This window comes from Anguilla rostrata, chromosome 14 (genome assembly GCF_018555375.3).
Source record: "Anguilla rostrata isolate EN2019 chromosome 14, ASM1855537v3, whole genome shotgun sequence".
Lineage (NCBI taxonomy): Eukaryota > Metazoa > Chordata > Actinopteri > Anguilliformes > Anguillidae > Anguilla > Anguilla rostrata.
In genome coordinates this window covers 20,848,644-20,864,766 of record NC_057946.1, presented here as the reverse complement: position 1 = coordinate 20,864,766, position 16,123 = coordinate 20,848,644, and the positions used below count along the sequence as shown (strand labels likewise).

At 38.2% G+C, this 16,123-nt stretch overlaps 1 protein-coding gene across 1 annotated transcript; it reads left to right on the top strand.

Annotated features, from left to right (window-relative positions):
* The first annotated feature begins 5,320 nt into the window (after window positions 1-5,320).
* gsdf (gonadal somatic cell derived factor) lies at window positions 5,321-12,404 on the top strand. The gene is made up of 5 exons (XM_064308162.1): window positions 5,321-5,638; window positions 8,525-8,691; window positions 8,843-8,944; window positions 9,380-9,516; window positions 10,343-12,404. Exons 1-5 carry the CDS (start codon window positions 5,511-5,513, stop codon window positions 10,478-10,480), a joined length of 672 nt encoding a protein of 223 aa, XP_064164232.1. The 5' UTR covers window positions 5,321-5,510; the 3' UTR covers window positions 10,481-12,404.
* Window positions 12,405-16,123: the final 3,719 nt, after the last annotated feature.

Sequence of the window (16,123 nt, the reverse complement as noted above, 5' to 3'; positions counted from 1 at the left end):
CAGACCACAAATAACCGTCTGTTGTTGCCTGTCTTCGTGTTGGAATGAGTTCTGCATGCAAGGTTATTGAGTGTAACAAGTTTAAAAGTTCACAGTGAAAGCTTCTCTATATACTATATTGCATAGGCATGCTTGTAAAGAGGATGTGGCATGTATTCTAAAATATAAGCAGTCCTACACAGTACTGGTGTGAGGATAACACAAATGTTTTTTTTTCAAAGCAGGTTATGTATATGATCTTTAGTAACAGATAAACTTGAGTTGCACGTGACCTTTATATAGAACATAATATTTTAGGACCTTGATATCCTGCATAGGAAAAGACATCCACAATAAAATGTTGATTTTAAAAACAAATAAGAACATGGAAAATAACAAGGTGATTGCAACAGTACCCACATATTCTAGAAGAGCAGCATGAGTCATACAACAAATAAACTGTGATAACACTGTGTACGACAATGCACTTTAATCAGCTTCTTTTTTTACTAATGTGTATCTCATATGGAGACCAGCAGTCATCTCTAGGCAAATTATTATCACTATAATAATAATAATAATAATAATAATATTTTTTTAAAAGTATTGATACTGGACCACTGCAAAAGTATTATTATTATTATTATTATTAGTATTATTATTATTATTATTATTACACATTTATTTTTCACACCACACCAAACTAACCAACACACAACAACAACAACAACAACAACACAACAACTAATAATAATAATAATAATAATAATACTTTTGCAGTAAGTGGTCAAATATCAATACTTTTTCTTTTTTTGACAGCCTGGTCAGATCTAGCGCAGTGGCTAAAACAGCAACAGGGGAATAATATTACCACACATGCAAGGCAATCATGTGTCACCAGGGTATGATGAAATGTTCTGCAATAGGGCAGAAAGCACCTGAGAGCACTATTATGAATATTTGGGGTCACAGATCAATTCTGCTTTTTTCAGCTTGCATGAGACCAATCCCAGTTTGTTAGCAAGTATTTTGGGACACACCCCAGATTTTTTTTCCTTCTATAAATGTACACACTTCTGGAGAGGCAAAAGCCGCATCCTTCCCTGGCCCACTGCTGACATCATGCAAGTCCATCCTTCCCTGACCCACTGCTGACATCACGCACGCTCTGATGCAGCTGTACTGCCGGAGATGTCAAGGGGACCTAGATGTGTATTCATTTCTAAATGTACCAGAAACATTGAGCAATACAAAACTTTTTGTTTTTGTTACAAGTCCTAACAAAGTTTTTGCTAAAACTTGTTGAGGCATTTCCCTTTCATCTTCAGCCAGACTGTTTGGGCAATTTGATTTGTTTGACTTTCTGTTAGTTTCAGCTCCAGAGCTGAAGCATACACTCACCGGCCACTTCATTAGGTGACAGGAGTGGCACCCGGTGTGGTCTTTTGCTGCTGTAGCCCATCTGCTTCGAGGTTTGACGTGGTTTGCGTTCAGAGATGCTCTTCTGCATACCTCGGTTGTAATGAGTGGTTATTTGTGTTACTGTTGCCTTTCTATCAGCTCGAACCAGTCTGGCCATTCTCCTCTGACCTCTGCCATCAACAAGGCATTTTCGTCCAGAGAACTGCCACTCACTGGATATTTTCTCTTTTTCGGACCATTCTCTGTAAACCCTAGAGATGGTTGCACGTGAAAATCCCAGTAGATGAGCAGTTTCTGAAATACTCAAACCAGCCCGTCTGGCACCAACAACCATGCCATGTTCAAAGTCACTTAAATCACCTTTCTTCCCCATTCTGATGCTTGGTTTGAACTTCAGCAGATCGTCTTGACCATGTCTACATGCCTAAATGCATTTAGTTGCTGCCACGTGATTGGCTGATTAGATATTTGTGTTAACGGGTGCAGTTTGCAATTGAACAGGTGGACCTAATGAAGTGGCCAGTGAGTGCATATATTAGTATGGAACTTTGTCCATTATACAGAGAGGACAGTGATAATTAGCTTATAGCATCCTTGGGCCCCATTTTTATGGCACAAAAAAGCCAGGCATTAACACAGTAATTCCCTTTCATTAAATTAGGGATGTAAAAAACAATGTAAAACAAAGAATCATTTCCCTACTTAAATGTAATATTTTCTATTTTTTAGTAGAATATATTAGCAAATCAATGATGATTGATTGTGAAGCACTTGGAATGAATAATAACTGCCTTTGAATGTCGCTCTGTGACGCTGTGTCCATGGTTACAGTTGTTGTACATCTACCGTGAAGTTACAGCTAGGCTGCAGCATACTTGCATGTATACAAATCATGCATGAAAGGCAAGTCTGTACTAAAATGGTCAATAACCTATTTTAGCCTTAGCCTCATACTGCAACTATTCAGAGAAAGCACCAGAATGTACTTTTGTATCCTGATTTTGGTACATTCTATCAGCAGTAAATCTAACACCCTCCACAACATCGCTGCCTAGCCAATATCATCTTGCTGAAGCTGCATGTGTCACTTTAATTTGAAGGCCTGAAGTACACTGCAGATGTCTTGCAGCAAAGTTTACCATTGTTTCATTTTTTGAGTTTCACTCGAGTTTAATTCCATCTGCCACATATCTATTAAAGATTCAGCAACTGACTGCTGCTAATGCTAACTGCCGTCAGATTGTCCCAAGCTATGCAAATATACTCTGCAGCATGTTCATCGTGTTTTAGCAATGGTCATGCCATGTAGCACCTAGCTTCCACAGGGTTTTGTTTACTACAATTTCTGTCTCTAACAGTTAACTACAATATTAAACTGCCACAGCAAAATACAGCAATAGTTGCAAATTGGGCCTCCTGAGGTATGGGTTGTTAAAAAAAAAAAGAAACACTGACTTGAATACTCTTCTCCCTTTTTTTAGTTTCTGTCCTTGGGGCCTCAGTGGACATAAATTTGCCATGGTATATGGGATTCTGTGCCACAGCACTGACAGATACCTGGCAAACCATGGTACCGTTGGCAGGTCTGCTAGATTTTTCTCCAGTTGCCCTGGGTAATTCTAGGTCTTTCATTTACATTATTCGGCAGGAATAGTTGGCTATGTCAAATGACATATAATTAAAGTGAGAAGAACAAACAGCCTTGCATGCAATGTCCCTGCATGTCCAAAATCCTGCTGTACCTCTAGAAGGTTGGTTGGCTTGTGGTTCCTTGGTTCAGTCTAAACTGGTCTGATAGATCTTTGGAATGTTTCCCTGCCAATTCAAAGTTAATTTCTTTGAAGTAAATTGAAACCACATTGAAAGAATAGTAAAACAACCTGCTTTCATTTCTGAAATAAAGATAAAGAGTGACCCCAGAGACCTGTTTCAAGAAACTACGTGGATTTCATGCTAAATCTGAGAATATCATTCATTTATAAATTGTGTGGACACATGATTTAATTCCCTGAAAAATAAATATTCTGAGAACCGTAAAGTCTTAGCTGATTAGAAGGGTGGATTTGAAAAGTAAGAGGCAATAAAATGTCATTTTAATGTAATTAAGGTGTGCATACTAAAATGTATTTTTAAGATACATTTGCAGTCAAATCTGCCTATGGACATTTTATTTTTTATTTTATTTCCATTTTAGTTCCATGTACTTTCAATCTCAAAAATCAAATCCTGAAGTGCTGTATAAGAGATTTTGCAGACCCTCCACATACACCCAATATATCCAATCATTCCCTGATACATCCAACCATTTTTCAAGGACTCGTTTAATATTTTCTGAATTGAAAATAAAACTATTTGAAACTGCTATTCGTATAAATGTAAAACAACAGTGTGTTAGTAAAACACCTGCACTCTAAAGCTTAGAGAGTTTAACCATGCTGAATCATTTTATGTACAGCTAGGCATTCAGCCCAATGCATAGGTTTAATGGCCCTAAGTATATTGCATCATGAATGCAAGGGCTTGGTAGTCAATCATGTGCATTTGTTTAGTTTTCTGCTGTCTGGAATCTTGGCCTTGAATGGCAGGTGCAAAGCAAAAATATATTGTTTCTTAGAAAGATTCTCGTCTTTCATGTAGAGCCAAAACAGAGGGTTTAAAGGCTGCATCTGTTTCTTTCAGCACACTCTATCTGTCTGTCTCCTCCCTATACTCATTTAAGGTCACCCTATTAATTAACTGTAATCGCAGACCAGAAGCCAGTATACTGTATTGTTTTTTTAATTAATGGCATATTTTAGATGAAAAGGTCAATTTCTTGTCTTGTCCTCTCCATTTTGTCATATTATTATTATTATTACTATTATTTTTAAATCACACATTGAAGGTTGTCATCTGGCTATATGTGCTGCCAGTTTCATAGATCAGTGGAACCAAATTAATTAAGCTGGTTCAAAACTAATTATGCTGCTTCATAAATGGAATATAAGTGTTTTTTGCCGTTTTTCATAATTCCAGTTTCCGGCATATTACTCTCAAGTTCACCAAGAAGTGAAAAATAAGTCATTTTCAGTTGAGCTGAAAATAGGATACTCAGGATCAGAACTGTTTGACAACTACAGAGGCAAATGCTTCCTCTGGTCTGACGAGTCACTTAAACAGCTCAGATTGTATTCAGGTACTGTGACAAATGAATGATTGTTAATATTCACTAACTTTTGGCAGTAGCAGTGTATATATCTGCCCATTTAATAATTGTGTTTTTTTTATTTATTTATTTATTTTTTTTACAATTTTACATCCAGCATATCTTTCAGAGAGAAAATTCGCTTGAGTGTGATCACAGCCATACAGTGGTTCAGATTATGAATAAGGGACAAAAGCAAAGTTATGGTCAACACTAACAACCACCCCTTGGATAAGACCAATTTATTATCATATTGGCGTTAGTCTATACTTTTCCTCCAAATTTTTGAATCAGAATGAACACTAATTTATTAGGGAGCAGACTTCATATATAAAATAATTCTATGAACTCATTACCCATAGATGAAATATGTGACATTATTATTATTATTATTATTATTATTATTATTATTATTATTATTATTATTATTATTATTATTAGTATTATTATTGTTGTTGTTGTTGTTATTCTTTCACAAGAGATGCTTTGTTCATTTGAATGTTTGCCAACAGAACACCTGCAGAACAGCTTATCACCCTGGAGGTAACAGCTACTCTACACAGAGCACACTACTCTCCTCCACATGACCAAACAGTCAAGGCAAAGAAAATGTGCTCTCTCTTTATCCTCTTCAGTCTCTCCCTCGTACTGTCTCACGCTTGCGGGACAGGAAAACAATGTGAAATATTCCAAGGCCAACCTGGTGCATGAGCAGATAAAACCCAGGTTCCCAGACTATGATGAAAAACAGTTTCTGCCACCGTTGGACGTACAGGCCCCTGATTGTCAGTAGCGCACACGTCCAGCTTCCTCTTCATCGAATCGGTCTGAACCGGCGACGGCTTTGTAAACCAAGTCAAACCAGGGGGTGCCGATTGTGTTCTGTCTGCCGAATTGTCGCTCACAGCCTAACTGCGGAACCACGATGCTGTCTTCGCTGTGCATGATGGCCGCGATCTTTGGCTTTCCTCTGAGAGACGCGTTCGTCCTCCATCCCTCCCGAGAGGAGCCTGCAGGAGCCATCTCAGACGTGCCGGTTGGCAAGGTGAACAGGTGAGATTCACACCTCCTTCTGTGTACTCATCAACTCAATAACATATCCTCTCAGAGGTGGGCAGGGGTGTGAGTGAAAATTGACAGTGAAATGCAAATGGCTTGTTTGGGAATATGCTTTTACAAGCTTGTCATGACAAATTAACAATTTACTCGAGCTTTTCAGCATGCAGACTGAAAAAAATATTGTGTGTTGTATGTTTTAAAAGGACAGAGGTAGACTAATAAAAGACAAAAGGCATTGCATAGCACTACAGCATATGAATGCATACAAGTCATTGTTTTTTATGTTGTGTGTTCTGTGATCTTTACTTTTGTGTGTTTTCACCTACCAGGGCCTTGTACCACATTTACTAGTGGGTTTACAGGAATTAAAACCTCACATTAAGATTGAGGTTACTCGCAAAAAGATTTTTTTAAAGGAGTAGTGCACTGTACACCTTATCTAGAGGAAACTATAGTGTTACAAGTATGTGTGGTCTAAATTCTTCCAAGTAAACTGGGTAATGCTACAACGTTGCACATTTTAGACAAAACATAGCAGAGATGCATCTGTTTCTGGCCAGAATATGTATGTAATAATCTGCAGTTCAAAATCCACAATGTGGTGCAAAACAGTACTGTGGTGCAGAGTACTGGAGAGTTTTGGAGTTTCAATCCATATGACACAATAACTATGTAACTGTATGAATTATTAGGTAAACCAAATGCAATTACCAAACCAAATCAAGTAAGTCATTATTTCACTATATACAAAAAGTTGTAAATCTGAAATTTCTTGGCCTTCCCTGGTTAAAAAATATGTTTTAAGGAAATAAGCACGTTAGTTCTATAACACACTTGAATAGTCACTGTGGGTCTGCTGCCATCTAAGATCTTTCTTTCAGGTCTGGGAGCTGAAAGAAAGATTGAGAAATATACCAGCCTAGCGTATATCCTGTATTAGAGTCCCTGAGAGCTTGGTGTTGACTATGCCTGCCAAGACCTAATAAGTTACAATGGGAACAAACAGAGCCATGGTTTCTTCCAGTACCTTCTCTGGCAACTGCTGTCTTCAATGGAACAACGGTTACATTGTGTTCTTGCATGGCATGACAATCAATTTTTCACAGACTCTGATGTTTTTGGCTTCTTTAATCCCCTAACCTTTATGCCACAAAGACAGGGTGCCCTTGCTTTAGAAGCGCAAACAGAATTCACAGGCCTATGATTGAAGTTATAGTGAGAACTTTTTAAATGTTCTGTTCCCTGCCCTTTTGATTCTTATAATTCCGCTCCATTAAAATGCAATTTGTCTAGCATGCAAACAAACTATGTGACTACAGAGCCATAACAACAAAAATTGTTATTGTCTAATGATATAATGAAAGGCATACGTATCATTCCCACTGATCTGCAAAAGGAAACAAATAGCTATACAGCTCTGTCCTTAATTGTGATGCAATTAATTTTAAGTGGGCCCTATCCACCTCAAATTTTGCGCAAAGTTAAGGACAAAACAAAACAGAGCAAGTTTGAATGTGTTCCAAAACACTGGCGCAGAGGTTTTGCATGGGAAACCTGAGGTTTGAGACTCCACTGTGACTGGTTGCCTACATTAGTCTGAGAAATAGGGCATTGCTCCTTGCCCAGCTGGTAATTTGGAGCTATTTAATGATATGAAGAAATTCCAGATGATATAAAATGACTGCAGCACCACAGTGAAACAAAATAATGATTGCTGAACAAAGAAGAACGGTCTGTCTACAATTTTGTAAACACAAAGTTCAGTTATGTGTCAAATATGAATCCTCAAAGTACAGATGGCTTTTTCCACTAAAACAATTCCAAGACTCATACTTATCTTCTGCAGTCATGTGAACGTCAGGCAGTTCCCACACTGAAATGTTTGGTTTTTAATATCAATATTTTACCAGGGAGTGCTTTTCACCAAGAATAACCAGTATAAGAAGTATTGTTGTTGGAAAAATACCAAAGCTGCCAGATGTTCACAGGAAAGATAACACATTTCTCCAGCTCATATTTCTCCAACGTAATTTTCCTCTATGCATTCAACATACTTTATGTATGCACTTTTAAATATAGGAAAACTTGAATAAATTTCTTGCATAACATTATTGTACAGCATTGGCGACTGAACTTAGATGGAGCCTGTGTTATGCTGTTAAGTAGGTACATGCAAAGAAGTTTAAACATGATTGAAAATCTTGGTGAAAAAAACTGAAAAGCATCAGTTTGCCATGGGAATTGGTTAGCTCTGAGCTGAGATAACGACTGCTGCCAACAACTGCAGTTGTGTGGCATGTAAATGTAATTTCTCACTTTGGGTTGACATTGCAAATGATCTCATCAGTCCAGTATTGTTTTTTAACATACTGTAACACAATATCTATTTCATTTTCGAGAGGTGCTATAGAAAGCCCACTGGTTTGTCATTTTTGTCCCTTATTTATATTTTATCCCAATTTGACATGGACAAGCCCATCTTTGCAATGCTATAGCTGATCATGTGTCACCCAGTGGGACTCTTGGCCAGACATGTGCCTGCACTGAAGACTAGGTCTGTAGCTGGGCATGCCTGCTGTTTTCTGCATTTACACTATAATATGACAGTCTGACATATGTATGTATGTATGTATGTATATGTGTGCATATATGTGTGTGTGTGTATATGTATGTATGTGCGTCCATGTATGTGTGCATGTATGTAATGTATGTATGTACCTGTATGTGTCTGTGTATGTATGTATATGTGTGCATGTCGTATGTGTGTGTGTGTGTGTGTGTGTGTGTGTGTGTGTATGTGTTTGTGTGTGGGTGTGTGTGAGTGTGTGTGTGTCAGTTTGTATGTATGTTTAACTTACATGTTTACTTACATGTTCCTAGATGCCAGGGGGAGTCACTTCAGGTCATAAAGCAGAAGCTGTTGGAGGCCCTGAACCTGGATAGGGAGCCTCAGGTTTCCAGGACTGGACTTGGCAGGTTTAGGGAGCAGTGGAAAGCGGTCTTAGGAGACACTGCCCACAGCTCACCGAAGTCTCAGGAATTCACTGGTAAGGCCAAACCAGTCATCTAGGAAATGATGAACCAATCACACCAAGTTTCACAAATGTAACTGTAAAAGAAAAAAGGTTGTGTTAGTAAAAGAAGAATCCTGAAAGATCAGATAATACAAACTTTTATGTCACTATTTTTCCCCACCAGTGTTGAATACAACCTCCACACAAGAGTCCACTGGGACCCGAGATGAGACCAACAGTACAGGCTTGCAGTGCTGCCAGCTGGCTTCACAGATCTTCATAAATGGTTCAATATGCTTCATTTGCCTTCATTTCTAAAAAAAAAAAAAAAAAAAACTTCTACATGATCATCAAGCCTTATGTATCTATAGGAGTGAAATGGCATAAAAATAATATGCTTTTCATATGTGTTAGCCGCCATCAATTTTATTAAAACCCAAAATGAACAATTATCACAGCCTTTGCACATGTTCTGCACCATGCAATTGGACAAGCTACCTGATGTTGTTTCTGTCATGGTAACAATAATCTTTAGTTTCTGCACTCCTTGGAGATAATTTAAATGCCGACTTCCTTTGATCCAGTCAAGCCTCTCTGGCCCGAGCAACACAAATGATATTTAAATGCCAGAACAAATTTTCACCTCTTCCTTGTATCTGTTGCTGTGAGGTAATTTAGCATTGAATACTCGTCACAGCCAACCCTATTTCCTTTCTCTTAGATCTTGGTTGGGAGAATTGGATAATCTTTCCAGATACCTTCACCTACACCCAGTGTGCAGTCTGCGACCCCCACCTGGACCCAAAAGCTCCAAAGTGTCGAGCAAACAGCCCCCCTGAGCCAAACACCCCTTCAAAGGTACAGTGTTACATTTCTAAAAGTCACTAAAAAGACCAAGTCAAAACTGCTCAAATATTATTGTCAACACAGAAGTGTGAATGGTTTGCAGCTTTTTGTACCCTCATACCACTAAGGTGAAGATCACTGGTGATAGTAAAGGCCAATGCATAGCTATCTCGTAATCAACACAAACAAATGCTTTCATCACCACAACAGGGTCTTGTAGGCATAACGTGTATAAAGCAATGCTTCACTATTGCACTACTATCACGATTGGATTTTGCAGTATCAGACTCGTTTAGTGCGTTTGAGATTTCACATGCAGCATAGCCAGCAGTGAGGTGGGCCTGTTCCAGCCAGAGCTTCCAGGTTTTTCCTTCAGTTATCAGTGCTTTGTCTATGTGGGTGATAACACAGGATGCACCAGAGCTGGGCCAAGAATACTTGTATTTGAAATTATATTTGAGAATTCCAACTTGTGCAATTAGTTGAAGTAGTCAAACAAATATTCTCCACTGATGTAAATATTTTAGCAAACATTTAGAGGGCCTCAGTGTTTATAACTTTTCACAGCAATCACACAGACAGTAGCCACAACATGAGCTAAAATCATATGCAGCTATTTCAGATTATTCACTGTAACTATCATTTTTAATGTTTTTATGTAATGGAGTGAGAATTTAAATGTTTATATTTCTACTCAGACTGCACATGTAGCTACCTACCTACCTATATTCTGCACTGCCTTGTGTTTTATCTCAAACCTTCCGTAATTATTGAGTGTGTTATCTGTAGTTGTAGTGTCTCTAATATATGTTTCCCACACTGCAATCCCTGTGTTCAGTGCTGCCAGCCAACCTCCCATGTGATGGTGCCATTCTTCTACTTGGATGAGCTCAACACGCCAGTCATCTCCTCTGTGGCCCTGACCAACCAATGTGGCTGCAAACCAGGATCATACATCCAGGATGCACAGAACTGAATAACTGCCTTCCACTAAAACTGGTTGTATAAAAAATCAACTCTCACACAACATATAATCAGTGGTGGAAATTCCACGGATCAGAAACTAAAAGTCGTGCCACGTGTTTCTTCCATTCATGAACTCAGCCAGCTGATTTCACTGATTAGTTCTACCTCCTGGCTGAAGAGGTGTGCTAGTGTAGCAAATCCAAGTGACTGGAACAAAGTACTGGGGAGGACTTTTACTTTCTGAGCCTGGATTTCCACCTCTGGATGTAGTATGTATACAGACACAAAAGGCCACACCCTTTAATACATGGAAGTTCTCCATTGGGCAGGGGTGGGGGGTGGGGGTTAACTGTTTAAAGGCACAATTCCTTTGAAATGTAAATATCTTCAAATCCACTATCCACTTATAAGGTGTTCAGTTTCCCTGCTTCTTGTGATGTTTTTATATTTTGTATGCCATACTAATAATGAAGAGATCAGATGTGGCCAGAACAGAGGCCAGAGAGGTATTTCAGATTTGATTAGTTAAATGGTGATGCATACATTTAACCATTTATTGTACAGATGTTTCTTCCAACCTATCTTGAAAACTTTATTGGTGTTAGCCATGTATGTTGTGTTGTGTTTCCTGGGGCTTATGTTGGCAAGGCACACCCTACGCAGGTTGTATCTGGATATAAACCCCATGTTTGTTCCAGGTCCCACATATTCTGTTTGTGCTAACTAGAATGTTTGTTTACCATATATTTTACCAGTGTTACCATATCAGATTTTTTAAAAACCATTTACCCACCAGTGTTTGACAATAAATATACTATTTTCTTACATATATATTTATCTGGATATTACAATTTGAAATATGGTGATGTATACAATATTAGTGATGTACTAACAACCATGTCTTCATATTACTAACACATCTTTATGTAAATCAGATGTTATCTTGAAAAAATAAACATACAGCATGTTCCTTTTGTCCTGTATTCATATTCACTGCTTGCAGTTTGATTAAATACAATTTAAAACCAATTTACAGTAATTTCAGCCATGGCTGATATTGGACACACAAGCCTCACACACACAGTGGCTATGTATGAACTACAAAAAGGTGAACCATACAATTCACTGACTTTTAATATAATACATTGAGTTATTGGGTTTTTTTTTTTTCAAAAACAATAACTGAATTCATTGTGAATGAATAAAAACAAATAGCCTTTGTATCCAGCTAAAGATTAGGGAAAAATTATACTTTATGAAAGGTAATTAAGTACCCGTACTAATCATCACAACCAAGTCAGAATTCTGAATGAGATTTAAGTTTGACATCTGGAAAAAAGTTTGTTGTGAAAATATTTTTTTATATATTTTCAAGTTTTTTTTCCACACAGTACAAAATAAAAACATCTCCCATCACACAGTAACCTCCAACGGTTCACTTTCTCAACACTAGCCAGTACCGCCCCTTGAAATTTAACTTAAGTCAAGAAAAAGGCCCCACCCATTATCCCAGGGCCTCTGGACGTTACAAAGCATGACACCATTCACAAATATAATGTAAGGCTGCCATATTCCGAAAAAGAAATGTTCCGAGGACCCTCTGAAGGGAGTATAACATCTTCTCTGTATTATGCTGTTGCTTGTCTCTTCTGCAGTGGACATGAAAGGGTGAGGTTTCCGAATCGCGGCTGACTGCCTGCCAGACGGCATAAAAATTGTGCCTGCCTCTGAGACTGAAAACTCAAACCCAGCCTGTTGCGCACTTCAGAAGGGGCAACCGGGGGAAACCAGCACATGGATACGTGTTCTCTTTTCACATTTGGCTTTGCATTCCTTTTTTGATGTGCACTATGGAATTGGGATATTTCCAGCACATGACACCAGTAGACTGAAGGACTGATTAAAAAAAAAAAAAAAAAAAAAAAAAAAAAAAACATTGATCTGCAAAAAACGACAAACTTGCCCGTTCACTGTTACGACCTGATCTAAACGATTCAAAATCAATTGTCTTTAACATTGCACTGGGTCAGAATGAAAGTATCTGGGCCAGCTGGGCTGTACTTTATGGTACTGCCAGCGCTTATGGTGATTGCGCTGACTTTGGACAACAGGAGGGAATATGGAGAGAAGGACCATCCTCTGACACAGGAGCCCAGAGAGACAGACCCTCTGTCGGGATGTGTGCTGAGCTGCACTGCACACACTTACAGACAGCTGTGGGACCGGAGAGACACACAGACAGTGCGGTTCCATCCTGCAGCGGCAGGTGGGTACCCAACAGCATGACCAGATGAACACTTTAAAAATTCAAGATTTGATCATGTAGAAGGTTAATATTTAAAGCACCTTAAAAAATGTGAACCTGTAACTATGCAAAACCAGTTTATTTTCAGTCTGCAATAGCTCTGTCACAAAATCTACTAGTATTTTGGTGTTGTAAAATATATACAGTGTGCCATTATATTGCGTATATGAATAACTTTAATACTGTAGGGCCTAATTCAGAATTCAGAAAGCAGAGATTGGCTGAGCCCTTTATATTGTAGGCTACTTTAAATGTAATAAAATGAGGTGCGGTGTTCATCACTCAGTTCAGGTCATCCACCATACCAAACACGGTTTTAATAGAAGTAAGGCACCACTGTTAATATGTGAACAATTACGGCAGAATATTAAACTCACAGCGTTTTGCATAGCTGTTGCTAAATTACGACGGTGGTCGAATATAAGCCAAGCTAATTCAACCTATTGCAAAGAGACTGGTTTTGTGTCATCAGCGTTTTCGTGGCAGACTCCCTGACAATTATTTGTTAGTTAAAAAAAAAAAACTTTCTGAAAAATGTATATCAGATTAAAAACCTCGCTGTAAACTACTCTACAGGTGAACTTGGAGACCATTGCTGGTCCACGCAAATCAAGAGTGGTTCGGGAGAGCGCCTGCAGAATGCCTACATTGTGCTACCTGTCGATATGGCAAGTGGTTTGGAAGCATCACTGCGATTACAGCCCACCTTCCCACACCAGCTCAACGAACTGAAGGCGTACCGCGGTTTGACAGTAGTCAGTGAAAACTGCGGCCTCCGCTTCGATGTCACCGGACCCTTCGCCTCCAGCATGACCTCGCCCACGTTTTGCGTTAAGATAATGCCGCTGGGAAACAGCTTTGTGAATGATCTCAAGTGCCCACCTTTTCTGGTCACTGTTTGGCTAAGGGAGCACCACTCACCAACTTAACCACACCGTTACCCACACTGATACTGCTGACTGGACTGGAGCGGTCAAAACGTTGCTGCGGAAAACGTACAACTTTGCTGAATACAGTGGCCTACGTCATTAATTGCAAAAGGATGGTGTTCAAATACTTGTCGCATACATGATATTTCAAACTGTGCATTATAAAATAAATAATAGTTTATTTTGTAGATACGGTGAGATATGCAGTCTATATTCTGGAATTCAGTTTGGTTACGTTATATTTTTGTGAGGCATTCTATAAAACATCTAATAGAGATATATTATAGTGTGACTCCACTATCTAAACCAAAAAACATTCAAAAGTGTAACTTGTAGGCTAGGCTACTATGGGAAAATTCCCAGAGATTCCATTTTAAATTCTACCGCACATATTGATGTGATAACAGACATGTTGCCTATTCTTCGTCACTGGTGATGGACGATAGTACAAATTGCTGCTGGCCCTGAAATGAACAGAAATAGTGTATCATGTTGCTTTGTGAAGCTGGACAGTCTGATAGAAGCAACATTTTGCCTACATCGCCATCAGAAAACGTGACATGGACATGGAGAAAATCAAGATGTTTAAAGGCTCAAGGAACATCGATTTTGAGTGTAACTGCTTAGCAATCACAGCACACGGACGGAAGAAAACCTGTTGGAGGAAAATTTATTTCTGCTAAAATACCAATGTTTTCTGCGTAAAATAATTATGAATAATTGAACGATAGTAGAATCTTATATTTCTCATAGTGTACGGTGCAAGGCTTCGATTACGGTTATGTTTAAGCATTAGCTACAGTATGTCCTTTTAATATAGCTTACATATGTGCATTACTGATTTATATTTAAAAAAATACAATAGAAATTGTTATGTTGCAAAACAATGAGTAATCTTTTTAAAGATTGTTTGTTAATGTTCATTAATGCTAATGTAGACAGAATATAGTGTGACTCCACTATCTAAACCAAAAAAAAAAAAAAAAACATTTCAAAGCTTAAAATGTTCTGTAGGAATTTTTTCCCGATTCTATTTAGAATATTGCAATGCAATCTACAATACAGGGCAGTAGAGGTTTTGTTCGGAATACATAATTCCCCCTGAAAGAATAATGCAATGGGCCCCTTAGTGGGCATTAAGCATATTGCAAATCATTTTTCCTCCAACCCCTGCCCCCCCCCACACATTCTAACCCCCACTTGTTGCCCTTTGAATTATTACCACCTTTATCACCACTTGGACCTCTCCATATGGAGTTCTCAATGTATATTTCATTTTTTCACATTTGTAAAAATACATCATGAATAGAACTAGTAGGCCTACAAGTGATGAAGTTGCTTCCTTCACATTTAAAACCGCCTTGAGAGGAAAATGACAAATATTATGAAGCCTGTAATATAATTTGGATCACTGCACAGTAAATTGTCCAGTGTTATTTGAACTCTACATTCTGGTAGAGTCAAATGTTATCTATTTTTATCTAAGATTTTGATTAACACTGAACATTTTACTGTGTAGGACACAGATACAAAGCATAGATTCTAAATAGCAAGAAACAATGGAAATGCATTTTTATGTCTATAATTTTTAGCAATTGATATCAGTATAATGAAAGCATATTCTTTAAATAAATATTTTTGTTTTATACTTTTCAATTTTGGCAGTTGTCCAAAACAACTGAAGCAATAAATTATTTTAAGATACACATCAGAAGAAGGATATTAAAAATTCAGAGTCACTGAACGTTCCTTTTTATGCTTAGTCAGATGAATCCTTAGGATGTAGGCCGGTGTATCATGATGGATACGTGGATGCTGCCCAACCAGGCTGTCTACTAAAACATACACATACACACATACTCACTCATTCACTCACTCACGCACGCATGCACGCACGCACACACTCACTCAGCCACACACACACACAGATAACCAGTCACCTGTGCGTGTGCGTGTGCGTGTGTGTGTGCTAACTACCTTTAAAGAATATATCCCTTTAGTTTAACAAAGGATTTGAGTTAACTTGAACAATTTAATCTTCAGAAAAGTTTTTTGTTTTACAGTGTACAGGAGAGTAAATGTTCAGTTATACTGATTCAACGAAAAGGTGAAACTGACAAAGATAGTAGGGCTAAAGCTTTCACACTTTCTTCTGTTACATTTCCAAATGTAGCAAGTCATAAATGGTTTTTCAAAAATATGGAAGTCTTCTTGCGACTCCCTCTAGATCCCACAAACCTGTATGTGGTGTTTTTCAATAATGCAGGTTGTTTTACTCCAGAGGCTGAACTACTGGCCAGCAAGAAACCAAGGGCCAAGTTACATGAACAAATATAGGAAAACAAGGGTAGCATTGATTAGGAGTAATGCCTACTTAGTTTGTGTAAAACATACTGAAAATTTAGTTCTCACTATTTAT